Source organism: Vicia villosa, unplaced genomic scaffold (assembly GCF_029867415.1).
Source record: "Vicia villosa cultivar HV-30 ecotype Madison, WI unplaced genomic scaffold, Vvil1.0 ctg.000010F_1_1, whole genome shotgun sequence".
Taxonomy (NCBI): domain Eukaryota; kingdom Viridiplantae; phylum Streptophyta; class Magnoliopsida; order Fabales; family Fabaceae; genus Vicia; species Vicia villosa.
The window spans coordinates 1311269-1323269 of NW_026704940.1; the positions used below are offsets into that span (position 1 = coordinate 1311269).

At 32.5% G+C, this 12001-nt stretch overlaps 1 protein-coding gene across 1 annotated transcript; it reads left to right on the forward strand.

Moving 5' to 3' along the window:
• Nucleotides 1-4326: 4326 nt before the first annotated feature.
• On the forward strand, nt 4327-5109 carry LOC131621645 (calmodulin-like protein 11). The gene is made up of 4 exons (XM_058892677.1): nt 4327-4405; nt 4514-4671; nt 4784-4861; nt 4969-5109. The coding sequence occupies exons 1-4, from the start codon at nt 4327-4329 to the stop codon at nt 5107-5109; spliced, it is 456 nt and encodes a 151-aa protein (XP_058748660.1).
• Nucleotides 5110-12001: the final 6892 nt, after the last annotated feature.

Sequence of the window (12001 nt, forward strand, 5' to 3'; positions counted from 1 at the left end):
TGTTGCTGCAAACAATAATGAACAAACTTTAGAATTTGAATTAACAGCATGTTGTAATTATTATTGTTAAACCGGAAATTAAATTTCATATTCCAATTAGAAGCTGGAAAAGAAAATTGAGTTACAGGAATGATCACGACCTACCTCAGAAGTCAGAAGTAGCGGTCGAATCTACAAGGCTGTTGTTGGTCGTGATGCTTTGCGCTCTGCATAGACAAGTAGTAGGATTTTTATCGGTCTACAATTAGGGTTTATTTCTTTCAGATTAAATTTGTACTAGGTAAATTACTAGTGAAAAAGTAATGACATATAATATAGTTCGGTTACTCACTATATTATTAATGTAAACTTAATTAATAAATTAGTTTAGTTAAATTTTTTATCGAGGGTTATTTTCATATTATTTTTTTAAAAGATTTTTTTCCACAACTATCACTTTTTTTCATATTCTTTAACTTTTACTCAAAAAAAACATGTGAATATCGTGAGTAAGGATGTTAATGGGGCGGGCGGAGGCGAAGAATTCATTCTCATTATAATCTCCGCCCTCGAATCTATTCTCCGTCTCTGCCACCGGAGATTTTATCCCCCTTCTCTGTCCTCGCGGATCTCTGCGGGTTTCCACAGATCCCTAAGATTCACGCGGAGATCCATAGACATGATTTTTATTTTTTATTTTAAACCAAATTAATAGTAAAAATTTAAAAAAACTAACTACAGGAAATTTAAAAGTTATTCATTTATGATATATAAATATATTGTTTTAACAATATTTAATCTATAATATTGAGTGTCATGGCCACCAAAATTTCAAACTTAAAAAAAATTGAAACAATCATTTAGATCTCACTTTTTTACTAAGAATACATATATATTTTATATTTGTGTATAAGATTAATTATATGAAATGACATATAAACTTACATAATAATTTATATTTATATATATATATATATATATATATATATATATATATATATATATATATATTAAGGACATTATGCTATTTTAGGCGGGGCGGAGACTCCATGGAGCGGGAATATTTAAGCCACCCCTGTCCTCGCGGGGGAAAATTCTCCGTCTTTGGGGCCTCAAACGGGGAATCCCCACGGAGATTCCCGCTAATAGAGGCAAGTTGACATCCCTACTCGTGAGTGCTTGAGAACATGTGATGAGAGAGAAACTCTCTTCTCTCCTCTCTCTAATTTTTTCAAAATCATTAAATTTCTAGCAACAAAAATGGCAATAGGCAAACAGGTGGTAATAAATAATTATGATTGGTACAAAGTTTCTACTAACCAAACAACAAGGAGGAGAGGTAGGTTGAAAGCATAAAGAGGAAGTCATGGAAGGGGAGATCTGAATACAACAATTTTCTTCGTCATTGAGTTCTCGGAGAAGATGAGGGAGGAATATTTGTACAAGTACCTCAAGAATTTTAGGGAGATTGATAAAGTGGTGATTCCGACAAAAAAAAAAGATAAAAGAGGGAAGAAGTATGGATTCGTTTGTTATTTTTACGTGGTAGACGAAAGTAGGATGGCGACGAAACTAGATAATATATTCATACAGGGGAGGAAGTTGTTCGCGAAACTCCATAGGTTTCTAAGGAAAGTGTTGAAAGGGGATCAAAGGGAGATCTAAGGAGGCAAGGGATGAATAAGGAGGACGAGGTAGAGTATATTCAAAATACAACGGTTAACAAGTTGCAGCGAGATTATCATGGAACACATAAAATATTATATGCAGAGGTAACAAAGGAAAGATTCATGGTTAGTATTATAGGGGAGGGTCAATTCACAAACCATCCAAAAGAATATTTAGGCTTTGTTTGCGATTTTGGAGGGAAAGGAATGGAAGGGCTTTGAAAAATAGGAAGAATTGAGTGAAAAGAATAGAAAATTTTTGGATAGGAGGGTTTGATTTTATTCATAAAACAAAAAACCCCCTGTTAGTTGGCATTTTCGACACCACATTATTGTTGAATAAATGAAATTTATATTGAGAAAATTGAAATTTTTGACAAGATGACATGATTGAGGAAAACCTGTCGAAGTGTTTTTTGATAAGAAAAGTCGTTGGACATGGACTTAGAAATATTTTCTAAGTTTTGATATTTGGTTCGACAGAAACAAGTCTTCGATAGGAAGTTATGTCTATACGAAGGCGTAACTGCTTTTTCTCTTGATCGGTTGTGTAAAGGGACACGCGGAGCTTCGGGACAAAAGGAGAGCATGCTAAGCGCAACCTGGCACTCTATGATTGAAATTCCACTGGGACAGTTATTTCAAATTAGTATATATATATATAGGAGTCTTAGCGTTTAGATTCGGGGTGTTCATTTTGTACAAAATCTCAATAATTTACTCAAAGTAACTGTGTGTGAGAAACGAGTCATACTAAGAATGTACGTATAAAAACACCACTTTATATCATTCTTTTTTTACAATTTTATACAGTTTTAACATTTCTAGAATTTTATATTATTTTCTTTTACATTACTGCAATTTATCTTTCCATAGCCTTTACATTGTTTGTTTTACAAGTTACAACGTTATTTTAAAAAGATTCGTGTAGATCAAACAAACTTCAAAATGAGAACGTGATTCGTGTCGAATTGTTCTTCACTTTCTATGAGAATATTTAGAATATAAAACACATGTCCTATGATCAATCTAGTTGATCCTGTGAGTAACCAAAAGCTTTTCACTTTTGGAAGACAAACGCTTGTTTACCAATTTTCACGGTAAACAAATTGGCACACATGGTGGGACATGTGCTTTAATTTTCCAAATTTTCTTTATTTTGTACAGTTTGTTACGAAACTCTTTAGTATTCCTTTAGTATTTACATCTTTGCATGAGACTTAGGAGTGGTAAACTAGCCGCACACAACAAACGAATACCTAAGAGAAGATACATTAGGAATATGACAAGTCAACCACAGCCAACGAATCAAAATTCTCCTAACAATAATCAAATACCACCCCCAGTTTCTTCGATAGGGGGAACTACGGTTTCAACGCCTGTATCTGGTGCTATACCGCCCTTGACAAGTTCGGTGCCAGCACGGTTGAACACACAACTTGGTCCTGATTTGACCTACATAGTACCACAAGGTTCCGGCTCTACTGTCAATTCGGGTCGAATTAGCCAACCCTTTGAGGAAGGATTTTCGTCCCAAATGCCGAACTTTACAAATAATCCAGCGACAGTCATTAGGCAGCAAATGGACGAAGGTAATCATGACATGGTGCACAAGCAATGGGTACAATTTTCAACCCTTTGATTCAAAACACAACACAGGCGAACCAACCGATGGCGGCGCAAATAACGCGTCTTAAGTCAACCATTTAAAGTCATACTACCTAGTGCTAATAGAGAATAATTTCCTAGTGCTAATGGGTACATTAAAGTGAATGAACATTTTTAAGCCAATCATTTAATAAACACATTATCTTAAGTCAAGTCATAATACCTAGTGCCAGTGGCGGAGTCACGAATTTTAGGCACTCTGGGCAAAAACTTTACACCATTGATTGTTCATCTCTTTTAATTTTCACACCTTATTTTTACTAATTTTGCCCCTAATTTTTGTCTAAAAATTGACTATTAAATTGGGTGGAGTACAAAGAAAATAGGGGTTGAGCCCGGACGCCTGCCCGGACTAGCTGGGCCTTGGCTCCGCCCCTGCCTAGTGCTAATAGAGAATAATTTCCTAAATTCATTCTATAAATGATCAATATGTAAAAAGCATTAAACACAAGATATAACTAAAAATTGTAAGCTTTCTATGTGATTGTCGTCATACTAGACAATTCAACAATTACATCGTTCAGGTAAATTTAAGAAGTTTATCTAGAGTTCATGCATACCCAACTTGAAAGGAGGAAAATAAAACGAATTTGTTTTGTAATGAAAACTAAAAATAAAAATAAAAGAATTTACAAGTAACAATGACATTTTTATGTACCCAAAGAAAACAATGACATATTTAAATCCATACTATATAAATAAATAAAATATATATAAAGCTATATACATGTACTTTTCTCCTTCCTCCTAGGAGAACAAGTCCGTTACAGTGTATATTTTCTTACACTTTAATTCGATCGATACTGTATATATTTAAGACACTTCGTTGACTTATTTAATGAAGTCATACATAGACAGGTTCAATTGAAAATTCCTCCTATAGTTGTTGATGTCTTTGACTACTTCAACAAATATTAAGCTCACCTTATACATCTATATAAGCCCAATGATGCAGATACAAAGAAAATATCATGTAACACATTGCTTAAATTCAAAGTTGTTTTCATAATTAATGATGACAGATTCTTTGAGCGAAGATCAAATTGCTGAAATCTTCGAAGCATTTTGTCTCATTGACAAGAACAATGATGGTGTGTATTTTTATACGGGATTTTAATTTCTTCAATTCCATTTTTGGTGCAACTATATATAACTGATTCTGACTTTCTATAATTCTTGGTGCTTTTGATGATGTTTAGGGTTTATTACAGCGGATGAATTAACAGTCACAATCCGAACATTAGATGGAAATCCAAGAAAAGAAGAAATTCATGATATGATTAGTGAAGTGGATATTGATGGAAAAGGATTTATTGATTTTGAAGAGTTCTTGAATATTATGAGTACCAAAATAAAGGTAAGATGACTAAACCCTAAATCATAAACCTATATATTAAATTGATTAATTAAAGATTTGTTGTTGTTTAATGCTAATGATATTATATTACTGTAAAATTAAATGTTAATAGGAAAATATGTCTGATGAATTGAAAGAAGCATTCAAAGTATTTGATAGAGATCAAGATGGCTATATTTCTGCAAGGGAGGTAAACATGCAAATAAACTTAAGCATTTTTTAATCTATTAATAATTGTTTAGAGAAATTAATTTTCTTTGTTACTTTTGTTAAGTAAAAAATTGTTTTGCTGTGTAGTTGAGATTCGTAATGATTAATTTGGGAGAGAAGCTAACGTATGAAGAGGCTAAACAAATGATTAGAGAAGCGGATTTGGATGGCGATGGTAAACTTAACTATGAAGAATTTGCAAAGATGATGATGATGCTAAAGTGTTGAAGTTTTTAGAGAGGAAATGAAAATAATTTAAATGTCCAAAGGTTCATTTGGCGTCACTAGCCCAATACAATACACCAATATTTACAAATACATGAATTAGAGAAGTGTTAAACAATGCTTTCTTTTTTAATATTTTGTTTTTTTTTAAACAATTAAATTAGATTAAAAGGAATATTAGGGATACTCCAAATCAATTATACCTAAAACATGATAAAAATAAAACTATAGTCATATAAACATAGACCTAGAAAACTACATCAGTCAACTCAAACAATCTCATTACAGGCTTTATAAAACAAACCACTTCCAAAATCTTAATAAAAATAAAATTATTATTTGACTAAAATAATAGAATATTATATTGTTTTAATATAAAAAATGAATTAGGGTAATATAAATAGAAAAGTTAGACGGAATTTTTCGAGAACATAAATTATAGAAAAGAGAAAGCGGCAGAAAAATCTAAGGAAAGTGATCGTAGGAAGGCGAATGAGGTAGAATCTCAACAGCAAGAAAACTCAACGATCATCACTTTTGAGGTAGGGGGAATTATTTACATGTTGGATGTTTAGGCATTCGGATGGCGAGGGGTCCTGACTCTCTTATCTTCTTATTCCCCATTCTTTTCTGTATTTTGGTTGATCGTATATATATGTGGTCAAAAGGGGTTTAGGCACCCTTTGAGGTGATCGATTGCTCTATGTTTGTATTCCCATGATCATGATTTGAATATATATATATATATATATATATATATATATATATATATATATATATATATATATATATATATATATATAACTTCTATGTTTGAATCCATGTTGATATTAGGGGTGGCAAAACGGGTCGTGGTCTGCCGGGCCGGCCCGCGCATCCGTCAAAAATTGGTGGATTGTGTTGGGATTTTGAGTCTGTCGTCCATCAAAGTCCGTCCGCCAATGCTCGTCCCGCCAAAGCCCGCTGCCAACCAAAACTCGCCTCGCGTATTCGTTCAGTCTGTCTCGCCTTAAGTCTGTCCTATTTTAATTAATTCTAGTAATTTCAATTCTTGATGGTTTTATTTTATACATTTATTTGTAAATATATGTATTAATTTTCTAAGTAAATTTTATTAAAAAGATGCTTTTATAAAAAATTGTTTTAAAAAATAAGTGAATAATTTAATTAAAAAAAACTATTAATCTATTAAAAAATATAATAAAAGATGCTTTTATGCCTGTTTCACTTGGCGGGCTCGCCCGCCCCGCTAGTTTTTTTGAAGGGCGGGCGACCTGTTTTGCCACCCCTAGTTGATATTGATGATATTGTTGCATTGATATGTGACTGTGTCCCTTGGGGGATTTTTGTTGATATTTGAATCATGATCTGCCTGTGTTGTGTATTTGTTTAGTTTTGAGCGATCAATAACCGAGTTAGGTTAAGGCAACAAAAATTCCAAATGACATATTTTTCATGGAAAAGCAATAAATAAATCACACACAAAAATTATCATGGTTTCTCTATAACGAGAGTAGTCTATTCTTTGTATATTCTTTAAAGATCTTCATTTTTGGAAGGAAATAATGTGTTTCAGAGCGGACTTAGTGAGCCAAAGCGCGCTTAGAGAGCATTTGGCAATTGGAATCACGCTAAGCGCTCTATTTCCACGCTTATCTCACTTTAAGTCATTTTGATGTGCAATAATTGGATCCGCATTAAGAAAGCTCTGATTGGGCTTAGCGCGGTCTGCGATTTTTGAGTGTATAAATTCATTTATTCATATTTTTTTAGCTTATGGTTTTGGATATTTTTTTCCTAACTCCATTACAAACAATTTTTGGTAGAGAGACTTAGAAAACAACATTGGAAGTTGTATCTTGAAGATCCAAAGGTGGATTTGTAACAATCGTGTTGACACCGCGAGTTGTTGGTTCATTTTATCTCTTCTTTTTGTATTATCCATTGTTGGGTTTTTTATGTAAGTTTACTTTGATTTATGTATATGTATTGATCATGGCGTTGTATAATATCTATTTTACAAAGCTTTATCGATGTTGTTCTTGTTTACTTACTTTATGTTTGGATTTGAGTTGCTATAGACATATACTCTTCAAATATGGATCTAGGATGAACATCTATTAGGTTCTAAACTCTAGACTTAGATTTAGATATAATATTCACAGTAGGTATCGATTCTTAATGCTCCTTGTTGTTTAATGGGTTGAGACATTGTTGATTAAGTAATAAGGTAGAATTCTCGTCGGTGCTACAGACATGGGCACTAATGTGAGTGTTGCGTGATGATATTGATGAGTATTTTAGGTTGCTTACAACTAATCGATAGATTTAAGTCTTTGACGGGTATATGAAATCCAAAGCTCGATAAGTTCTCTATTCACTAAGGAATGCATTTATTTTCTTGTTCATAATTTTACTTTATGTATTTTACTCTTTTAAACCATTCAAAACCAATCTCAGAAACGTGAAGATTGTTGAACGACATTCTTTCCCTCGCACTAATCCATGTGGAGACGTTAAAACAAAAAAACTTACTTTTGCTTGCTGCTTTACCGCAACAACAAAATGGAGTCGTTGTCGGAGATTCGTGTTTAGATATTGAATTGCATCGCAATAATTTCTATGTTTTTGAGCTTTATACATATTTGTATATGTTTTTCATATTTATATATTTGTACATGTTTTCTATACTTGTGTATATTTTATATATTTTTGTTCTATTCACGTTTGCTAAAGTGATTGGTTAGGAGTAGCCATTGGTGAACAACTAGCCAAGCAAAAAGACAACATGAAGGAGCGTTTTTGCATACATAAAGGTGTAACACCCTATTTTCTACCCGACATTTATAATAAAATCAGAGTTTCAAATTTTTTTCTACAAACACGAGATGTCACATTTTAACATAACACGACAACAATCAGATACATAACACTTTATTTTGGAGGATCACATAACAACTTTTATTAATTAAGCAGTGGAACTCAAGATATTCACCATATACAGCATATTGATCTTCGTTTAATAACGACAACTTAAACAGCATTGTACTTATTAATTTCAATCTTTAATTATCATAAACAAGTCAACAAGGAACAAGCAACATAAACAACTAAGTATCCCTCGAGTACTACGTATCAGAGCAACTGAACCGACTTGGACTAACAACAACTAAGTCTTTATTCTTGATTCACCTGCGCGTTACCAACAGAGGGCAACATTAGAACAGAAGGGGTGAGATTCTCAAACCATATAAATAGGTTGATGATAAATAATATATTAGATTGAATTATATAAAATCATGCCTCACAAACATTTCAGAGCAACGCATTTAACCACATAATCATCAACATGTTATAATAACAACTCACCAAAATATATACACATCAATTCAAATACAACACAAGGAAAGATAACTCCAAGGCATAAAACCACGCCTCACAACATTCTAGGGCAACACTTTTCAACTCAAAAATGTCAACCAAATATAACAACAACTCATTAAAATAACACAATTCAACCATGTGACTCTATGCAATGCTTATGCATGTGGTACCATTGGAGCAGAACTCCCAACGTAAAAATATTGCCAATTAATAAAGACATCAAGGCATAAGCCTTCGTCGCTAATTTGCCAATCCAGGCCAACGTGGGTGCCATAATTTTAGGCCAACATGGGTGCCATAATTTCAGGCCAACATAATAATGACATGCTATGAATGCATCAACAAGAAAAATCATCTACAAAACTTAAATACACATCAACTCAAATCCACAACAATTTCAACATCAATATCAACAACGTAGTAACAACTCAACAACTTCTTCAACGTTGTGCCAATAAATAAAGGCACTCATCACATTTCAACGTTGGCCAAAGACCTACAACTTATATCAACATGTCAACAACAACATACATCAACAACCACATATTACAACAATATTAATCAACAACAAATAACCTAATCAATTACCGGAACATATTTAACGGCTTACTCATCAACAAATTATAATAACAACTTTTCAACATATTATAACGGCGATTTATCAACAAATTATAATAGCAACTTTTCAACATATTATAACAGCAACTCATCAACAATTATAATAACAATTTTTCAACATAATATAGCAGTAACTCATTAACAAATTGAAATAACAACTTTTCAACATATTATAATAACACACATCAACAAATTATAATAACAACTTTTCAACATAATATAGCAGCAACTCATCTACAATTTATAATAACAACTTTTTAACATATTAGGGTTAAATATACAAAAACCCCTGTAATATAGGCGAAATTCGCTTTACCCCCTGTAAAAAAAAATTTCGAACACCCCTTGAAATATAAAAATATTATGTCTTTTGGCCCATAAGTGTAAAGTTTACCCCCTGTAATATTTTTTTGTTTGATTTCCCCCCAGATTTGGTGTTTAAATTGCACGCTTAGGGGGTAATCTAAACAAAAAATATTACAGGTTTGACTCAAGTAATATAATTAATTCATCAAACATATATTCAACTATTAATTTACTCTACAGACATTTCTTGTGAACTTAATTGGTTAATGGTCTGACTCAAGTAATAATAAAACCATTTCAAAAGGGTTAAATACCTTTAATTATCTGCCATATATACCACCATACCCTTACATTGGATTGAAGATCGCTCTATTCCACCGGTCGAATCTTTGTTCTTTGCCTCTTTGCCCTTTTTCTTTGCAACAACTTTTCCACGATCTCTTTTTCTCCTCCCAATCCTTATTTTTCTTCCTTCAAAACCTTTCCTTCGTTTACTGATAACCAAAACCTAATAGTTTTGTTTATTCAACTTAATCCTAATAATAATAATAATTATAATATTCTTATTGGGCCTAATATTTGCATACTCTCACTTTTACTTTTTCCGACACGACCAACTAAGTTCACTTAATTACTCTCATATAATTAAATAATATTATTTATAATATTATTTTCTACAACTTCATCAATCCATCAATTTAAATAATACTTCTTAGTAATAAGCCAACAATTCCCAACTTCGATACCTTCAATAATTAAATTCCGCAATAATTTAATTAAATAATTAATTAAATTATCGTGGCGTTACAAAAGGCGTCGAGCTAATGACGTAAAACAAGTGTTTGTTGGGAGGCAACCCAATGTTTACTTACTGTAACAACTTTGTATATATGTATTATAGGTAGTGTAAGTGAAAGTGGAGGCAAAACATGGAATTTAAGTGCAAACTTGAGTTTCAAATTAGACCTGTACGCACTAAGCGCGAGTCTGATAGCGCTAAGCGCCACCTAGCTCTGTGTACATTAAGCGCACTCTGGTGTCGCTAAGCGCGCCCTGCTGTTGTGCCAGTGAAAATTCTTTTCACCTGACCCTCTTACCATTTTCAAGCTTACACAACTTTATTTTACCTTTTTCAAATGTTACACCCTTGAACTCAAAGACTGGCATACAATGCTTGCCAATTTTGTTTTCTTTCAACGCTTTTCTTTTTTCTTTTCTTTTATTTTTCTTTTTCTTTTTCTTTATTTTTCAACCACTTTCTTATTCAAAACTTATCAACTAATCTTTTTCTCCCCTACTTGAATACAACCATACATTATAACAAGAATGCTCCCAAATTTTCTAAGGCAAGGGAAATAATTAAGCACAATTTATAGTTGATGGTTCTAGAAACAAAATCAAAATCCATTAAAAAATGAACAAACTAATTACTCGTGCACAAGTACCATAGTTAAACTACAACATGAATCTTTGACAAAAAGGCTTAAAGGAGTTATCAAATTCTCGCTCACTCACAAGGTAGGTTATTTTATTTGGTCAAGTGGTTGTGCTCAATATTAAAAAAATGGCTTGATCATTTTCATGTTTTCAAACAATTCAACACAAATGTAAGATTAAACATAATAAAGTCTAGCTAAAACAAACACACTCAAACTTGAACAACCACACCATGTCTCTTCGAGCCAATAAAAAACAAGCTTTTGGACAAACACAAAATAAAATTCTAACAACCTAATAAAATTCAAATTATACTAAACTACTAAACACAAATCTATAAAAACTTAAAAACCGCGTTGGGTTGCCTTCGAACAAGCGTTTGTTTTACGTCGTTAACTTGACACCTTTATTTATTGTCACTCCTCCATGTTTCCTCTTTGCAGGCTAGTTGTTCACCAACGACTACTCCTATCCAACACTTTAGAAAACGTGAAGGGAAATAAAATATATACAATATATACAAGTATGGAAAACATGTACAAATATACACGTATGAAAAATATAGACAAGTAAATGTACAACTTATAAGTATACATATGCAAGTGTAAATCAATATAACCATTATGTACAAAACTCAAAAACATAGAAACTATTACAATACTTTTAATATCTAAACACCAATCCCCGACAGCGGCGCCATTTTGTTGTTGTACGCAACCTAAGACACTCGTCAATATCATTACGTATCACCCACAACAGAGTTTATGTCTAACGCAAAGTTGAGAGAACAACCATATTATCTCATCAGTGATGTCTCACGCAACTAAATAACACATAAGCATTAAGAATCGATACCCACTATCTAAATCTATTTCTAGAGTTTATAACCTAATAAATGTTCATCCTAAATATAGATTTGAAGAGTATATGTCTAGAGAAACTCAAATCCAAACATAAAGCAAAAAAACAAGGATGACATTCATATAGATTTGTAAAATAGATATTATACAATGCCATGATCAACAAATACACATACAATCAGAGTAAACTTACAAACAAAACCCCAACAATAAAAGAATACAAGGAGAAGAAGAAAGATGAACCAATAGCTCTCGTGGTGTCAAGACGATTGATGGAAATCCAACTCCGG

Excerpts from the sequence above, each read along its gene's own strand:
- LOC131621645 (XM_058892677.1), top strand. The coding sequence starts at position 4,327 with ATGATGACAGATTCTTTGAGCGAAGATCAAATTGCTGAAATCTTCGAA. Across the intron at positions 4,406-4,513 it reads CATTGACAAGAACAATGATG|GGTTTATTACAGCGGATGAA; the intron begins GTGTGTATTTTT and ends GATGATGTTTAG. Across the intron at positions 4,862-4,968 it reads GCTATATTTCTGCAAGGGAG|TTGAGATTCGTAATGATTAA; the intron begins GTAAACATGCAA and ends TTTGCTGTGTAG.